General features: G+C 37.2%; 2 protein-coding genes across 2 annotated transcripts in view; both read left to right on the top strand.

The window, feature by feature from the left end:
* The window catches only part of LOC132194857 (POU domain, class 6, transcription factor 2), a 102,978-nt gene that overhangs the window by 31,646 nt on the left and 51,110 nt on the right, over positions 1–20,222 (top strand). The window lies entirely within an intron of this gene.
* Positions 3,972–7,402, top strand: LOC132194894 (uncharacterized). Its single transcript, XM_059616485.1, has 2 exons — positions 3,972–4,426; positions 5,374–7,402. Exon 2 carries the CDS (start codon positions 5,379–5,381, stop codon positions 5,934–5,936), a length of 558 nt encoding a protein of 185 aa, XP_059472468.1. The 5' UTR covers positions 3,972–4,426; positions 5,374–5,378; the 3' UTR covers positions 5,937–7,402.

Here is a 20,222-nt window from a genome sequence, read left to right as displayed (position 1 = left end):
CGAAATGCCCCCAGAATACATCCTACATTTGCTGCAGCTCTATTTTGCCCCGGTTGACACCACGATTTTTATCGTGCGTCTTCCACGCACCACCGGGTAGACACACAATTAATGTAGTGGATTAACAAAATTTTTATTTATATTTGATTCCAATTTTTCTCAGATGCACAGTACTACCGAGCCTAGTACTTAATTTCAAACATCATTATCACTTTCAGATTAATTAATTTTGCCAGCAAATTAATTATATAATCTTGAAGGTTTTCAAATTATTTATTTGTTACCTTAATTCAAACACAATTTTTTTATTAATTCTTTACACTTGTTTAACATCCACTACATTCGTACATCTGGAATCTATAATTTTTTTATTTATTCTCATTTTGCGGTATTAAAATATTACAATTTTTTTTTCTCTCTGATGAATATATACCATTTTATTATTTTTGTAACCAAATTATATGACTCATTAGATTTCCACTCATAACCACCGCACAAATATGTTGTTTTCAATAATTATTTTTACTGGTCTTGTCAAGATGATTTTTTTCTTGTTTAGCATAACTCATTGTGCAATTATTCTCTCCTGGGTCTGACGCATTTTCTTTTATTATTAAAAATCATTCTTCAGTTGAATTATTAATTTTTATTTCAAGATACATGAGTTCTGATTGTCGTACTCAAATTAATATTTTTAGTTGCGTCTAATTTTTTTTGTCGTCTTTGTCAGCATACGCAATATGCAGACTTCCTGGCTCTGCGGTGCACATTCACGTCCGCTGCACCTGGTTTGGCGGTCTAACAGTTGACATTGCAACTAGCAGTTTTTTTATCACATCAGCGTCTGACCGCTCTCTTCTACGAAAATAGCTCAACACAAATTAAAATAGCACAATTGCAGTTATGCGTGGGTTTAGCACATTCATCGGGATTATCACACCATCCTGTTTCCGCCGACATAATGCACAAAAATGCACTCCTTCTCAATTTTTGTTGTTTTCATATTCAGCAACTTATTCCGCTGCATAATTTTTTTTTCATTGTCAGCTAAAATCACTGGTGACCACTCCAACGTTTTGGGGCTGGTCACTCTGGCACGACTCTTTAACACAAAGAAGCGGGCCGCCTCATCATGCTCGCGTCGCGCGGGCCGCGACTCACCACTTTTGGTGTCTGTCTGCTGAGTATCACTAACTATTTCTCAATTGTTCTAGCTGAATTCCAATTGCACCCGGGGGTTTTGGTCAAACAATTACAATTGTTTCCATCGACTTCTATTTACCCAATTGTTTTTGACATCGAATTACCTCAATATGCCCCTCTTGCTTCTATGTTTGGGTATCAAGTTTCCACACCACCGGAAGATCCCTTTCTGAACTTGACACGTATTTTGAGCAGAGCAGATTACACACTTGCCAATTTGACTCAAATTGAATTTGACACAGACCTGGAGCAACTTAACTTTCGAATCCCACGCGCACTTGAATTCATAGGAACTTTCTTTAGTTATTGTTGTTCTCTTGTCACCCATGCCGACCTGCCGCCCACTGGCACCCAAGCTCGTGATCAACTCAAAAAATTAAATGTTGAAATCGCAAACGCCTTCACAAAAATTTCCCAGAATAATGGCCAACTCTTCCAGTTCGCGTCAAATATGAGAAATTATGTTCAGGAAATTTCTCATAGAATTAAAATCACTTTGGCCGCGGCAACTTCTGCTCACGACAAATTATTACTCCATCATACATTTAATCTGTATGTGAGAGTTCTCCACTCATTCACGCACTTGATCAACTTGCAAAATTCCCATTTCCTTCAAACACTCTTTTCCTCGTGCGCGACTGGCAAATTGAATCCTTTGATCGTACCGCCGAGCAAACTGAAATTAGCTTTAACTGAACTCCGAGAAAAAATTCAGCCAGAAAACCACACGCTTGCGATTCCAACAGCAAAATTGGATTATTATTATTCAGACGATTTGATTTCCTGTTCACGCAGCACTATCGCGATGACCTTAACCCTTCGAATTCCTCTTTTGACTACCACTCAAAAATATTCACTATACTCTCTTCAAGCGGTTCCATTTTCTTCTGATGGTAAAATCTGTAAAATTGAAGTGCCCTCGCACGTCGCAATTTCATCTCAAACTTCTGCTCACTCTGCAATTCGGACCTTCCAACCAAAAAAATCTCTTGGCCTTTTAAATGACATTAATTTACCAACAACTGAACAAAGATGCATTGCTGCCCTTCTTTCTCCCACTGCAACCCTCAATGATCTACGAAATTATTGTCCTTTTCAGTGTTTCTCCACAAATCAAATTAGCATTCTGCACATTGACGAGAGGAACTTTATCATTACAAATGCAGCGAATTTGACGGCCCATTGTGGCACCGCGCGTCACTCCCTAGCCACACAAGCAACCACGGTAGGGGCCCTTCAAGTGCATCTCCCTTGTAATTGCTCTCTTTACGCCAATACTGACAAAATTATTGAGACAAAATTCCCCTGCCTTCGGCCTGACACAAAACCGGCATCTATTCGTTTTGTTCCTCACGCGTGGACTCATCTTCCTTCTACAATCTATATTTCTCAAATTTCAAAAATTCCAAATCTTACAGCTATACTTTCGGAAGATTGGAACAAATTTTTGCCTAACGAACCACATCTGCAGAATGCGACGGTCACCGTTTTTGATTGGTCTTTTGTACAAATTGTCTCAAATTATATTGGCCTGTTTCATTGGGTAACTTTTGCCCTCCTCGCGTGGATCATTGTACGCACGCCAAGCCTACTTTGGGGCCTCCAAAATGCAAATCGGACACCAAAATCATCGCGCCGCAGGCACCGAATTTACCAACGACGGCCACTACCCGCGATACCGCGCTCGCAGCAAAATGACTCCTCTGCGGAACCCCCTGATGCACCACCACCTCCGTAATTATTTCACGCGGCGGTGTCATACGATTCATTTCATTATCCACTTTTCCTCACGGCAGTTCTTCTTCATTACTCCTTCGGTCGCGCGTGAGTTCATCGCAAGTTTAAAATTATTAATTTTTAATTATTTAAATACTTTTTGGCTCTTCATTATTCTCCTTCCTTCAATAACGCATTTTTTTTGTATTATTATTATTTATTCTTCTCGGTCAATACAAAAATTTCAAATTGGGTTCTTATTCTTTAATTTTTTTTTCTCTCTCTCTCTCTCTCCTTCACGGCCCTAAATCAATTTTTTTATTTTTCCTCCAGCTTGCGATGGCCACACGACACAATTCTGTCACAAACCACGTTCTAAGACCCCGGACGGCCGTGTCCAGAACACCGCTGGCACTGCTCCGCCGTCTGCTGTCCATTCAGAAAGGACTTTTGAGTATCGCGACTCGCCATATTCGCGATCATGAGTTTCTTTTTGCTCGACGAGAATTAGCCTCATGGACTGATATAGCAGTTCACATCTTTCAACTCTTCAAAGAAATGGACGGCCAACCATTTCCTTCTTGTATTTTTCTGGTACGCCCTTTTAATCGAACTTCTCAATCTTCTCAACAAGCCCTTCGTGGATTTCTTCGCGCGATGCGTCACAATATAAAAATCGCTATCAATCTTTGCCACGCCGCATCTTATGATCATCGCTCGCCGTTTTCGCCGCCGCGTCTCCTGATTGAGCGTTTTTACACGACACGACTGGCCCTGTGTGATCGGCTACCTCAGGAGTAAAATCACAAGCCGAGTTTCATAGGTTTCGCTTTTATTGCACATTTTTTTTTTTTTACATTATATGGCATTGTAAATTTTTCTTTCACTTCCAATGTTTGCACTTCACCTGAATTTGTTTTTCATTCCAATTTTACTTTTCTCATTGACTATGTGCAATAAATTTTTTTTTTTCTCTCTCACCAATTTTCAATTCACATTATAATTATTTGTTCAAATAATTATCTTATTCTCTTTTTTTAACTTAACTGCCAACTTCATGGCTTTTGAATTAAAAATTAAGAATTATGCTGCTGAACTTGCACTTCAATTCCGTCTCTCCCGATTATTTTAAATTAATCTCCAAAATACATGGATTTTAATTTCAAATATTCTGGACCTTATACAATACTGATTTTTTTTTAATTTTATTATTATTGCGCCTTTACTTTTCACTTGTTCATTACACTTCCTTTTGTTTTGTTGGTTGCACTAATCTTCCTCTTTCAGCCTTCTCCGTACTTCCTAATTCCCCTCGCTCATATACATCTTCCTGAATCAGCATTTTTAGCGCGACTCAAGAATCGAGCGAGTTCACATATCACTTTCAGTCATTGTCGCATTTTTCATTACTTTATCACACGTCTTCCTGGCAACGGAGTCAGACGCGTCCCTTCAGAATTTTTGATTCAAACGTTCTTTCTCCGAGTTTCCGTCTAATTTCAATCCTGTAAGTGCCATCAATTACTTTCTTCAGGATACAATACCAACCCTGTCCATACCAAATTCAAGTATCAGTTAAAATTATCTCGACGGCCTGACCGTTAGATTTTTTTTTTGAAATTTCTTATTTTTGTGTGGGTATTATTATTATTATTTTTCTCAGTTTGGTTATTATTATTTTCGTTTATTGTTTATTTTTATGATTATTATTATGGTTCCTTTCGCACACTAGACATAATTCATTCATTTCTCCATACTGTGCCACCGGTTGCACCAGAGTTAAAACATCATAACTCGCTTTCCCCTCCAACGACTTGTGCGTATGTTTTTCCATACCGGCTGGTGTCCAACCTGACACTTTCCACGCACACACTACTCCAGCGAAACTGGGTTAATCAACTGACACCCATCAGCTGACAGCGCTCTTCACTCTCGCCTACCTCAACCGAGGTTCGGCCTGGGCCGCCTCCAGGCCGCTCTTTCGGCCTCGGCTGGCCGCCTGGGGGTCGAGGTGCATTCCGACCTGGCTCAGGAATGACAGGAATAATTTATTGAAAATTATCAAATTTTTTTTTAACATACTTTTCGTTCTAGTTAATTTTCATTATTATTTAATCTCAAGTATTGTTCTCTCGGTTTTCATTGGCTTCATTTTTTCTTTTTTTACAAATCACTTATGCATCTTGCGATGAAAATTTTTTTTATTAGTACACAAAATTCAATATTCACAATAATAATAATAATAATCGGTTGAAGATTTTTTTATTTACATCTCCCTTCTTCATCCGACCTACACACAAAGATGTAATAATAAATTCAATGGACCATTTCCAGTCCCTTTATTTTCATCTTTTCTTAATGAGATGGGACACGACTGCCCATAGGCATTCCTGCCCAATCTTTCCTTCTTTTCAGCTTTGTGTTTTTTCCTTATAATTGGGTTTATTTTTGTAGCACTCATGATGCGCATCTACGTACTACGGTCCGAGAGCTTCAGGATTTGCCGCCTCGACTCCCAATGCTACCGGACGGGGCAGCGGCTGGAATCATACATCAACTTCGCGGCGGCGGGACAAAGTTTCTTCTTGACGGACTATTTTCGAGCGCACCTCCGCAGCCTTCTACGAGACGCACAGGTCTTTTCTACTTCCAACCCGACTGCTCTCGAGTCCCTGTTGGACGAGACCCGAGAGGTGGTAGTCGCTCACCTGGCACGCATCTCCTACTCCGCTCAGCTCCTTCTGACTCTGTTTGACACACTCGTATCTGTCCTTGACGCGGGCCAACCCAACATCGGCCGCAACCTCGCCCGTCAATTCCTCGCCAGGCTCCAGACATTCTGCGAATTGTTGAGTCCGTACCTTGCCTTCCTCCAGGCCGAATTGGACACAGCTCAAGCGGCATTGCCTCCCGATGTCCAGTTTTCCCCCCCCTCATCGGAGGATGAATGGGAGCCCGACGAATACGTGGCCACACTGCCCCTCTCGCCTCCGTCCTCCGATCTCGAGGACTGGTGAAATGTGTCCTGCTGTCCTGCCGTTCCGCCGTCCAGCCGCCGCTCCGCCGCCACATCCCACCATCAGACGTGACGCCGTTGTCCTTCGGCCGAAGACTAAACCAACGTGTAGGACACTCAGTGCGTCGATTTATCCCTTTTTGATTTTTTGTTAATTTGCATTCTCTGTATTTAACTTTAGTTCGGTGCTCTTATTTCCTTCCTTATTTTTGGTAATTTAGTCTCCTTTTATTACCCTGACGTCTCTCGCTCTCCAGTATTTAAATTTTGCTCGAAGTCCCTAATTTTTTTTCTCTCTCTCCGTCTATTTGACCATCGCTATTTTTTTATTCCCTTTGTTATTTTTTTTTTACTTTGCATTTTATTTTTACATGGTCAACATTCCTTTTTATCTAATTTTTTTTTATTTTTATTTATTTCTTTAATTTTTTCCGAATTTATTTTGTACTCAGGGCTGGACACCCTGTCGCACACCTCTTCCTTCCCGTCAATGGAATTTTTCCGTGTTCCCCTTTTTCTCGAATTACGTTCTTTTCCGCTATTCCTGTTTCGGTTGTGGTGCGGGCTCCAACCCCTTTTATATTCCGGCTAACACACCCCAAAACCCTTTCGATCCATATGTTCGTTTTGGACTGAGGTCCTCTCGCTTTGTGCAAGGGCTCGTAAACGAGCGCGGCTGACCACCGCTGTGGGCTTCCTCCACCCACGACTTTGCTCCCCTTGGCACAATTACGAGGGTCCGCCAGTCCAGTCGGATATCAAAAATTTTGCTTATACAAAAAAAAAATTTTTTTTTTCCACAACACTATTTACACATTCGTCCCAAACAAAATAAAACTAAAATTTTAAATTCCCCAAATAAGCCGGGGGGAGGGGGTGGGTACCTCACCCCAACTAATCGGTTGAAGCAATTAAAATCTTTCCCATCTCAAATAAATATTCCAAAATTAATAACATTGCGGAAAATTCCATTACGGCGATTCGTAAATTCAGTATTCTTAATCATAATTAAGTAAGAGGATAATATTCATTTACAAATATTAAATAACTTATTTATTCGAGCAAGGCAACATTTTTCAATATTAACAAGTCCTAAAAGTAACTTCTTATTTTTTTATTTGTTTTTGTTCTTTCCCTAAATTCGAGAGGGGGAGATGTCAGGATTTGAATTAGTGCGCTCCCCAGTAAATTAGTGATAAATTACTCCCACTCACCGGGAGCGCACAATAAGCAAAAATGAGCACCTAGTATGTGATGAGTGACGGCGGCGTCACTCATCACCACGGGACGAACCCACGCGGACGTTCTCAAGTATCACCTCCGTTAAAGGTATTTATGTAATAACTGTCTTTGGATATTTAATAATAACAATGTCTTCCCTGGGTATCACATTTGTTTAATTGACTATTCCCATAGGATCTAGCACCGTCAGGGCGTAACCCTGACAATTTTTAAAATTATATTTAACTTTATGTGAGTTATAAGTTATTAACATTTTTAAGTTAGTAGATTCATATAATTTTTTTTATCTCAATTTCATTTGAACCTGCATTTTTCTCATTTTCAAAGCGGATGAAATGCGAAATGAAGCATGTTGACAGCTTTTATGCACCGAGTGAATGGGCGTCTCTACGCGGAAAATTTTTCGCACGCTTCGCGTATTATGCAAACAGGGACTTGGAGCATCTCTCTATCTCTTTCATTCTGCTCGACGTGCAGAGAGAGAAACCCACACATTTGAAATGCGCGAGGCACAAGTCTTTCTCTCTCTCTCCACTTGGCGCGCTAACTGATTTAAATACACAAAGCAACCTCATTTAGATTTGCTTTTGAAAAGGGTTAGAACTGCTACACACCCCGAGAGTAGCGCGCAGTCGGGGAAAAAAATTAAAAACTGTTGTCGAGGGTGCTTGATGATGAAAGTTGCCCGAGAGTGGGAGAGAGAGAAAGGCGAGTATTTAAAAACGAAATCATCATCTACACGCGCATAATGCAGATGGATGAGAGGGGTGGACTGATTACGAACGATATATCGGGGGTGGCGAGAATACAAAATGACGAAATGAGAGGGACGGCTTTCCGTTCGCTCTGACTCACCAGATATAATTATAATAATGCAGCAGTTGAAACAGTGTAACAAAAAATTATGCAGGGGGGCGAACTGTTCTCATCAGCGCGAAAGGGTTGCAAGAAAAATAGCGGGGGCTGAAATTTAATTTGCTTGATGAGTCAAACTCGCTGCCGTCGAAATCGGCCGACGCTCTCTGCTAATAATAACAAAGTTTGCGCCGGGCTCGCTTTAATTAGCATAATGCTGCAGACAGATGCAAATAGGAGCTCTGCAAGAGCAACTTGGTCTGTCGGATGACCAGCGCAGTCAATATAAAGCCACGTCTCGTTCGCTGGCGTATATGAAACATAATCAAATAATTGGCGCCGCGATTCCGACCCACAGAGTCTGCAAATTAAGCCGGACCAACAACTTCTGTCCGCACACAGAGTTGGCGGGCGTCGTGCCAATTGATCCACTCAAATCTAAATATTTTTTTGTATTTTTTTTACTCGACACCTATGTTTGAGCAAAGTGCTGTTTTTGCTGAAATAAAAATCCCTTTCTTTGCTTTGCTCCTCAACTTCATGCGGATTGATTTGCAAGGAAAGATTGATCTATTTAATTTATGAAAGGTGCAAAAGAACGATTAATTTATTTTATTTTAATCAAATTGAAAAGTTTTAAAAGTTTAAAAAAGTTGTGATTAACCACACGGCTAATAAACTCATTTCCTTCTTTTTAGTAAAAAAAAATCAAAAATTTATTTGACATTAATAAATTTACAATTTACATTTTCTTCACGCCACTAACAGCAAAATTTGCCACAAAAACTTTTTATTGCAAAAAACAGAACACCTCTTGCCCAATATTGCAAGTAATTTTAGGATATATCTATTGGTTTTGGAGAAATAATTAAGTTCTTAGATAAATTATAAAATCTCAATAAATATCAGTTTGAACCATGTAGAAGACTATCCGAAGGTCGGATTTATTGATTTAAACATATAATATTATTGGATTGAGGAGATAGTTAATATTTATTGAATTAAAACTTTTTACTTCTTTTCCTTTTCAGTTGACATGATTTATGAAGAATAGACAATACAAATAATAGTTAATTGCACTAAATATGTTTTAAAAAAAAATTAAAAATAATTAAAAAAAAAAACAAATAAAATACATAAAAAACATTTATATATTTTGAAATAATTAAGTTATAGATTGTTAAATCGTTTTTATTTCTAGTAAAATTAGTTTTACAACTGCATCTTCTATTAACTTCAAAACGCACCCATTATAACATTTTTATCTTGAAAAGCAGCAACATTTTTCAATTTTGACAGGGAATCGCACATTTTTATCATCGGCCTGAGTACACACGTGCGCACGCACGAGCGGCTGAAAACGCGAGGAACAAGAATTGAAATGTTGATGTGACCATCAATTTCGGCAAATTTTTCATGACGATGAATCCAATTAGCGGCGCGCAAATTCGCAGACGACGCACGACATGCGAATGGAAATTGCAAAAAGCAAAAGCTTCCGCTCGCTGCCCAGCACCCTCATTGTAATATCGCCGAGTTAAAAATTACAACCTGTCCCGTCCAAAATTCTGCTCTTCTCCCTCGCCGAGCGCCAAACACAAGCTCTCGTCGTCGCGCGCTGGACACTAATAATGATGATTTATTTTACGGCTGCGTAAAAAAAATTATAGAGAGAGAGAAAGAATGAATAATGCGAAACGCTCACATCCTTTCCCTCGCCCTAATGCCACCCCTTAGTTTCAGTCGAAACGTGGATAAAAATATAATAATTTTTCCACCGCTGATAAAAGTGATGGGCAGTTTTAGAGAGTGCGCTCATTTTTTGTATCATAATGGGGAAATAAAATAAATGAGAGAGAAAGGCCTCAACTCGGATGCGTGCGTGTACCGCAGAGGCGCTTTGTGCGAACGTGAATAAATTACGGGGGATGAAAGTGACCAAAAATGATGACTACACGGCCCCATAAATTTATGTGCATAAAATCCAGCGGCATTTTTCATCCCTTGCAAAATATATATAAAAAAAATACACATTAAATATTCAAGTCTCATTTTTCTAAACGCGGCAGAGTCGCCGACTCTGGTCCACCCCGACGCGCATTTTTAATGGTGCGTGTTCGCAATGCCAAAGCGGAAATAAATAATAATTTTTCTGCAGAGAGCCGCGTCGCCGATTTTTAATCAGTCCGCAAAACGTGCGCGCGCGGCCTCGTAATTTTCATTTGAAATTCAAAGTGCTTTTGCCGCGATTATGCACACACGCGGTTCTGCGAAAACTTTAGTGAGTGTAGCGGGTCGAGAACCTCACGTTGAACTCTTGAACCTTAGTTATGTTTTGATAAATTTTAATAAAAAAATCTTACAAAGCAAAAAAAGTGGAAAATTTTGAAATTCATAGTTGAATTATCAATTGAAATCGGTGATAGATTGGGCAAAAATAAATTATATATTAATTTTTTTCCTGGAAATTTACAGTTGCGAAGCGTAAATTGCTTGGTAAATAAAGAACTTTGACTATTTGATTTTTTTTCAGCTAAAAATGTTATGGAAACAATTATTAATTTTATTCCTGATTCAAAATGCATCATATTTTTCAAACTTATTAAAAACAGGATATTAAAATTACGTTGAAAGCAATAACGTATGCTGAATTACAGGAATAATTAACTGGGAACTTGTTTCTCTCTCTTTCCAGCGAAATATCCTTTTTTTTTAAATTTTTTTATTAAATTTACACAACAAATTAAACCTCAATTTATTTATTTATTAGTACTTATCAAATCGTTTATTTACATCGCTTTATTTCACAAATGATAATATTCTCTTCCAAACGTTCATAGATATTGAAGTGGAAAATCATCTCAACAAAATTAAAATTCACCTTCATCTTCAAATTTTATAATACAACTAAATTTCAAAGAAAATGAAACGAAACAATATAATTTAAAAAAAAAAATGCTGATTAATTTAATTTCTTAGATTTTAAAGAAAAATAAAATAATCAATTTTCGAAAAATTTCCATCATTAATTTTTCCCTTCAACAAGTATTTTCCATGGAATCCCGACGCTCATTTTCATTTCCCACGCTTTTCAATTGCGACGGTAATTCCGCGAATCGACATGAAATAATGAGCATGGCGCCCGGAAACCGCAAACGTCTATCGAAACCGCTGTCAACAAGCCACTACTTCTTTTATCGCTTATGGGAATGAAAAATCGCAAGTGTCCCGCGGGAAATGACTATCTATCTGCTCGCCGTGCATGCAGATATTTAAAGGAGAGTAATGAATTAATGCGGCTCGCGTGCAAATTTATATAAACAGTGGAAATTCACACAGAGGCTGCTTTGCGGCGGCGTCATTATAAATGAATGGCGCAAAAAGTAGCCGCTGGCCGGGTGGTGGGGCATTTGTCATGTAGAAAATGTTGGCAACACATCATTATAAGTCATCATCATTACCGCATGGCCTAATTACAGAGGCCCGCTCATTACCGGCCGCCGGGTTTGCTTGCTTTAGCCACTCCGAACGGACCCAGCACGGACTGTGAGGTAGAGAGAGAGGTGGGTGGGTGAATTTTCTGCTCTCTCCGCGTTCGCATTTATAAATTACGTCGCACGCAGCTAGCGGTGCTCGCGTTTCATTATGCTGCCGAGATAAAAAGCCAAGGACGTAATTATTTTAATTGTTCGGCGGCAAAAACCGACCACCCACCGAGAGGAGCGGGGAGGCCACTCTGCACGCTGCCGACGACCAGATTTGATGTGCCGGCTGCTGTGAGTAATTTGGGGTTGCTTTTCGCGCAGGCTGCCGGGGACAGGAAATGATTTTAGCACACACACTACTTGCGATTCCAGTTTGCCGATGCCGACGGCGTAATTAGCACAAGTAGTGCCTCCGAATTATGCTTGCAAATTGACCGCTCGGCGCTGACCGGTCCTCAAATCTGGCAACAGGCCCTAACTTCTGCGCGGATATAATTAATTTAAAGCAGTTTCAAGAAATTTAATTAAAATACTTGCTCTGTTTTTAGTTTCAGCGGGATGCAAATTTATGGTTATATTAGTACGAATAAATTATTTCAATGTTTTTGAGAAGAATAAAAAGTAAATATTACTTACAATAAAGTACCTAAAGATTATGTCAGAATTGAATAACGTTTAAGAAAAATACGCATAAATTGAGAAGGGACTAACGTGAAAATTTTATCCTTGTTGTGAAGTTAAATTAAATTTCTTCTTTAAAGTAAAACGTCAAAGTGGTTGAGGTAAAAATTAGAAAATTATATCATAATTAAAGATCTATTTTTGGCAAAGAGATAACTATAAATTTATAATTATTATTAATTGCTCTTTTAAATAATGCTATTTAAATGTTGTCCCACGAAAATGGGTATGGCAGAGCTCAAAACTTACACAAGCTCTTAATTCTTAATGATTTCTCCATGTTAAAACATTCACAATCAGCGAGAAAAGTTCAATTAATAAACGTTTTCTTAATGAAAAATCAAATAAGCTTACATGATTTTGCTGATTCCGCTTCTATTTTTTTTTAACCTGATCATTTTCAGTGAAATAAAAATAATAGATTTGAGGTACGTGGTTGTATTGTTGCCCTTTTGTTCAAGTGGAAAACCAAAAATAAAGTGGGGAATTCTTTGAAAAAAAAAATATCAAATTTTTATTGTGAATTTAATAGAAATTAATTAGTTATAATCAAATATCGAACCTGCAGAATTGAAGAATAAATGATAAGAATTGTCAAACTATAAATTTGCATCAATTAATAAGTTCCTTTCATAAAAAGTCAAAGTTTCGCTAATCAGTTTTTAGTTTTTAATATAAAAAAGTTAATAAAAAACTCCTTCTATAAACATTTACTTAAACACCAAGACCTGTAACTTTCATGATTCTTTTTGTATGTATGTATATTTCCTAAACTGAGCGTTCTCATCGCAATTACCAAACATATCATTCTCTCTCTCTTCGAAAGTCAAACAATCTAATTTATGGGCGCAATTATGAGAGCCTGGCGCTGCAAAACCCAGCAATCGAAGATTCTCAACTCAATTAATAATGAGTTCGGACCACGATAATTACGCCCAGGCCTTTTCATTATTCCTCTCGAGCATGTATACAACGGTGCGGAGCCTAGTGAACGTGTATCGAATTTCTTTGATCACAAACTTATTAATTTCGCCCCCACCGGCCGACGTAAAATGATTATAAGGGTCCAGTTCGGCCTGTGTGTGTGTCTATCTGCTCGCAGCGTCCATCTCTCTTTCTCTCTGCTTGGACCACATTACACTCACATGAAGTGCTTATCGATTAGGAATAATGTCGTCAGCGCCGTCAAATGACCTCCCTCCTTGGCTGGCCGGGCGCAAAATAATTATTTCCATTACCGTGCGCGCGTGCGAGTCAAGCGGAAATTCCCCCTTGCCGAGCGAAATAAATGAAATCTTACCACGAGAGAGAGAAAGCAACAAAGTATAACGCGGGGGATAATTACACATCATATACGTGACCCCCTAGTGCTTCTCCGTGGACCAAAGAAAACGATAATAAAGTAGCCACTAAAAATACAATTATTTTTCATCTACGAGACTTGAAAATTTAGTTTAAATCGTTAAAATAAATACTTTGTTTATTATAATCTGTAAGGAAAATGGTGGGCATTTATTAAATAACCAAATACATCAGGTTTAAAAAAATACTTGAAGAAAATAATCTCATATTTTATGGAAATAAGCAATTGGTAATGGAAACTTGATAATTGCTATCAATAAATTGCCATATTTATTATAATTATTATTAAATTCAAGGATGATTTAGGGCATCAATATTGTGGATTGATTTTCATTCCAGGTGAACTAACATTTTGTAAATTTATGTTTTTCAAAGGAACCAATTATTGTTATCAGATTTACAGATCTATACTTGATTTGAAATTTAAAAACTTTCAATAAGAAATTTCTTGTAAAATAAATTTTTTATAATCTCAAATGTCAACTTAAATGAAAAATAGGCTGTATTTCAATTTTTACATATTTTCTGGAAAAATGTTTCCAATATATTTTTGTAAAATTTAACAATCTTTGGAATGGTGGGAAATTAAATGATGCTAAAAATCAGCATTTTCTATACTTTAAAAATATTTTAACTCTTAAATCGCTAATTTGGCGGCAATTTTAATAGTAAAACATATATATTATGTAATTTATATATTTCGATCAAATCCTCTCAAAATCACAATTATTTAAAAGCCATTATTGCTGCTCATATCAAAGTTTGCCTTCTTATTATATTCCTTATGGAGAGAAATATTACATCTCATGTAATATGTTTTGAAAAGTTTGACATCTGAAGCTGGGAGCAATTTCCTTCTGCGTGAGCGGCGCGGGGGTGGGGATGAAAAATTATCTGAATGAAACTCATCAAGCCAAATCATTATCTGAATAAAATTTCCTGCCGCCCTCTTTCTCTTGCGCTAAAACCGTGCAGGATGTGCGATTATGCGCGGCCCTAATGGAGGCATTACTCATCAAGTTTGGATTCAAAAATATATATTACTGAGCTGGAGAGAGAGAGAGACAGAGAGGCGCATTTATACACATCTTACTTAGTTGGAAGAAGAAGAAGAAGCGCGGGGGATATTTTTAATTTAGCACGAGAAGAGATGATATTATGCGCGCACAGAGAGCAGACTGACGACTTGAATTATGGGGGTGGCTCGCGAGCATTTATTTATAAACTTGGGCCGAGTAAGTCGCGCGGGCTAATTATATATTTTGCGAATCAAAATTACCGAGATTAACAGCAGCTGTTGCTCATAATGATATATAATGACTGTTTTTTCGAGAGCTCGCCGGCAAACTCTCTTTCCCCGTCGTGATTAATTGCTCTAATCTGGCGTGTACGCCACCCATAAATATAATTATATTCATCATCTTTCCCAATGCGCGGCGGCGGCGAATTCATCATCGAGATCCGCAGCTTCCTCCCGCGCTGATCAGAGCCGCTCGGCCACCGAAACTCGATGCCAATTAATGCACAGCGAGCGGATATCCCGAGGAGTTGCGGGGAGAGAAAAAGACGTGGCGAAAACGACACCCGAAAATGTGGAGAAAAAGAAGCAGCTCAAATTGCATTTGTAGATATTTCATTAGGAAAAGTAGCCAAAAATTCATTTGGTAAATTAATAATGTAAAATATTTACTTTATATTTTATTAAATATTTTTATTTTAAACTAAATTAGTTATTATTAATTTTTTTTGCCATATATATTTAATTTACTATTTTCAATTGTTAAAATTAATTTTACTACGAAAATATAGATATATTTTTAGAAAAATCTGTTAGCTTGATTTATAATTAATATTGGATTTTTCGAATTTTATAATATATAAATTTAAGTAATCCTCATATTACATTCTTCATCATAAAGAAAAATTTTGCTTCCTTTCTTCTCCGTAGGTTTACTAACGAAATATAATTTATGTTTCACTTCAAACAAATATAACAAATGTATATAATGGAAATTAAACCAAGTATAAAGTAAATAATTAAAAAATAATATATATATCAAATATATGTGATAAAAAATTGGCTTGTGAAAATGATCAAATGTTGTAGCCTGAAATTAAGATTTAGTTTTCCTTCATTCAAACGTCATTTGAGCTGGCAATTCCACGGCATTTCACAGTTTGGTATTACGTGAGCATAATTCTTGCACACGGCGCAGCGGAGAGGAGATTTTGCAATTTGCATTCAACAATTTGCCCAATAAATAACGCCACAAAAGCAAAAGCAAACACTGCCCACACACACGCGCAGGGAGCACAGAAAGCTCAGCTTTTTCCGCGTTAAAATTTAATAAATTATACTTCGCCTGCTGCACTCATTTCGCAGCTGTAAATATATAAACGGCCGGATTAAAACCATGAAATATTAGTGAGAGACGCCAAAAGGAGGGACGTACACGGGCGAGCGGCGCGTGTAAAATTATTATTGCGCCGTGCTTTATGTGGCAGGATTAATCCTTTACTCGCGGAGGCTACTTGCTGATATTATGTACATTAATTTTCCCTTATCAAAGGCGGCCAGAGGAATGAGAAATACGTTTGTGTGTATTTGTGTTCGAGTATAATTTTTAAACCGCACACGCCGTGTGTGTTGCTGAATTTATTCGTGTTGGACCTTTTTGTTTTCAACTGCTTTCAACTTTTTTTTTTTATTCCCATAAATGATGCGATGCAAATATACGAGGGGAAAAAAGAAGTGGAAGAGAGTGTATGAGCATTCAAAAGGTGGGCAAATACCCGCAAACTGCGCGCGCTAAACTGCTCATTGAATGAAAAAACACACACAAAAGCACCTCGCCTGCTCGACCCCTTTATATGCCCTTTTTTATATTAAATTGGGCAATAATTTATTATTTATAGTATTGAATAAAAAAAAAATCGGAGAAAAAAGCGGAGTATTTTCACCGCCGCCTTTGTTGTGCTGAACGGAGGATTAATATACGGAATTTTTATCAAGAATTATTCCGGCTCGCCTTTCAATGGCTTAACTTTTAGTGATCCAACTTTCATGAAAAGCAATGATTTGCAGGCCCGGAAACTTTTTGCTCGAAGAGAGAATTAATGTTAAAATAATTAGTCTGCTCGTACTTTTTTTTCTAATTATACAGACAAGCTCGAGTATTTTCCTGGAAATTGCACTCATTACGCTCTGAAATGCTTATCTTGAATTGCACTTTCCCCTCTACAAATTTGCGATGTATAAATATGTTGCGCGGCTGCCATTTCTGGCTTGACGGAATAATTAATGGAAGAAGAAATGAACAAGTGGGGCCCTTTTTTGTTATACGATTGTGTGTGTGCCTCATTATTCATTTGCGATTTGAAAGACATTAATTAAATTCGCATTAAGATTCGCGAGGTAGATTGCGTACATCCTCTAATTGCATTTTAATAAACAAACAGCATCGAAGCAAAGCAGCAAACAGGTTAATTTCATTAAAAAAAGTGAGAGACAAAATTGTATGGTGTATGACACGAAAAAATAGAAATCATGACAAGCAGCCAGGGCGTCGCACAAATCTAAACAACTAATACAACTACAAATACCACGCAGTTATTTTTTTCCCTGAGAGTCTGATTGTGAGAGGTAATTTTATTGGCAGATAAATATGTTTGAAAATTGATTGGAATGAGAAAAAAAAGTAATGGTAATGAATATTGAAACCAAATTTTAGTAGCGTTTTCATAATAATTTTCTGTTTGGAAAAATATTATATTATATTTAAAATCAGAGAGTTTTGAAACTTGTGATATAAATTGATGCACAAGAATCTCAGCCAGAGTTAAATCAATTAAGAAATTTAATCAATCAATATTAATTCAATTAATACTGTTAACCTCACCACGGGTTTAAAAACTGGATGGACAGAGCTGGAGTTTTATTCATTATAATCCACGCCATTAATAAATTTAAGAACTCCCAATAATTTCTTAATACGTTTTGAATTGATCAGATGTGATGGAGAATTTTTCCAAAGCAGAATTTTTGCTCAAAAAGAAAATATTTATCATTTCTGAAAATCAACACCGAGTCCCCTATATTGCAGCACCTGTAACTCAAATCTGGCAATCTGGGAACCCTCGTCAGGATTTCGGCGCATAATTTATCAAGAAAAAAATCTGCGCCGGCTCAAAAGCGAATCATCCCCCGCGCTTGACCGAAAAGAAAGCGAGGGCGGCAATTCCGGTGGCTCTCTGTGAATATTATATATTCAGGAAAAAGAAGGCCTCTCGTCCGCCTGCTCAGATGATTGAACTTTCAAAAACAGAGGGAAATGAGATTGCAGAGAGAAAGTCACCTCTGCACCCTCTGGAGACGAGCCTGCCGGGGAGATTTGTGCATCTCGCAGAAATATATCTTACTCACTTGGCCGGGAGAGACCTCGAGGGGTGCGTCGGTCCGTCCACTTTTGCTAACCAAAGTCCATCATCTATTTTCTTAGACTCGCCTACTGGGAATAAAATATAAACAGCCGCATCACGTGGCAGCCCCAAAGCGGTCCCCGACCCTGCGCTCGATTTTTCATAAAATTTCGCCCCGCTCGTTTGTCGCTCTCGACTTGGGAAAATCCTTCTTGGAGAAAAAAAATATGCTTAGATTTACAATGGAAGCGAAAAAGAAGTTGGCAAATATATACTTGTTTGAGGATAAGTTTACTTTCACTAGACACTCATCCTTGGTCAAACACCAAACAAAAGCGAATGAACTGTTGGCATACAAACCCCTACAAACTAAAGAATTTACTTAAAAGATATAAAAAATTTATTAAAAAATATATAAAGTTAAAATGGTTTTTTTTATTCAATTTATCTTTAATTCGAGATTTGAGCGGGGATTCATATTTTCAAGAGGAAATCAAGAAAACTGTGCAAAAATAAAATGATTGAAAACCTCACAACCCATTAAGAAAAAAATACTAAATTCAGACCAGCTCTAAACAAATTAATTAAAAATAAAAATAAAGGAATTTTAGATTTTATTTATTTTCTATTTTTTATATTTTACTAAACCTTAATTTTAAATTGATTTGGTTTATTTAAATCTACCGCATTTTGTTTCATGAACAAAGGCTGCCAAATTGATAATTCGATAGCAAATATCTCAGCAAATTTATAAAAAAAGACTTGATTGTTAACAAATTAAAGAATGTTTCATAAGTGGAATTATGACATTGTCAAATTATCTGAACACTTGAGCTTAAAATGCAGTATATTTCTTAATTTTTTTGCATAAATTTTTCTGCATTTAATCTAACAATTTCTGACTTCGTTGCATGATTTGGTTTTCAAATGGAGCGTAAAATAAGGAATTCTCTGTATTATTTTCTATTGAAGTGGAGAGACACTCATGAGAGAGAAAGACCATCAAAATCACGCACCGCACCCCATTATTACCCTCCTATATTACATAACATCGTGTGCGGAAGCTCATTTAGGGGGTGCGCGTTCGTAATTATTTTTGCAGGGAATTTTTCCCCGGCAGCAGCCGCCGCCGCCAACAATCAAAACTCACCTTTGGCGGCGCACAAAGTGTGGGAGGCGCCGTGCACGGCGGCGATAATTGCTGCCATTCTCTTTATAGTGCAGCCACTGACCAAAAACCGCCGAGTGGTTTTAATATCTCTACGCAACAGGACCGGCCGTTTTGCCAGGCCAAAAATGCCAAGCAGAGACTCGACCCGGCTCGGTGAAAAGCAAAGCCTGACACATTATGTACGGAGAGAGAGGACCGGCCAAATTGTTATGATTCAATTAGCAACTGCGCGCCGTCATAATTTTTGCCTATTAGCGAAAATGCTGTCGCTGCTTTCTGCTGGTTTAAAAATAGTGCTTGCAAAAGAGTGCGAAATTCACCATTTCGTTTGAGATTTTCCAAACCAAGTCGGAAAGGAATTTGAAGATTTGCCAAATCAGCACAAACTGGTTTTGTTCAATTTCATTCTTAATCAACCGAACACGTACATTTAATTGAAATTTACTCTAATTAATTAATTTATAATCAAGGTATCAGAATGCAATTTAATTTCTGAACAATTGAAATTATTTTTTGGAATTTATTTCCAAAGCATCTAAATCATACTATAACTTGCTAAGAAAATACAATTTTGAAATTTAAACCGATACAGCTGGAGCCATGTAAAAAAAAATTGAGCTTTTAAGCAGCCTTTTTTTTAGCCTGTTGCACTTATCTGCATCTTCAATCACAAGCACAATAATTTAATTGTTCAGGTTTCATGCTATGCCAAGATAAGTTTTAGCATTATTTAATGTTTAAAAAATATAATTTAATGAAATAAAAATCTACTTCCTTTATAAAGTATTGTTTAATAAAATTAAACATTTTTATGTTTAAATATTAAATTTTTAAATTATTTGCCTTTTTTAATAATTCAATCTTAGTTTTAAACTGATAGAATTGCAACAGTTGTATCTCATGCAATTTTTACTTTTAGTTTAAAAAAACGTGGATACTTATATAAATAATTCAGTAATTTCCCGTTTCCAGGTCCAGTTACATTATGTAATATAAAATAAACAATTCTTATTGGTCTGCATATGCTGATTAAGTTAAATTTAAATAAAATTTTTATTGATAATACTAATGG

Source organism: Neocloeon triangulifer, unplaced genomic scaffold (assembly GCF_031216515.1).
Source record: "Neocloeon triangulifer isolate White Clay Creek 2 clone unplaced genomic scaffold, ASM3121651v1 ptg000008l, whole genome shotgun sequence".
Classification (NCBI taxonomy): Eukaryota; Metazoa; Arthropoda; class Insecta; order Ephemeroptera; family Baetidae; genus Neocloeon; species Neocloeon triangulifer.
The sequence above is the reverse complement of the archived record's forward strand: the minus strand, read 5'-3'. Positions and strand labels throughout refer to the sequence as shown.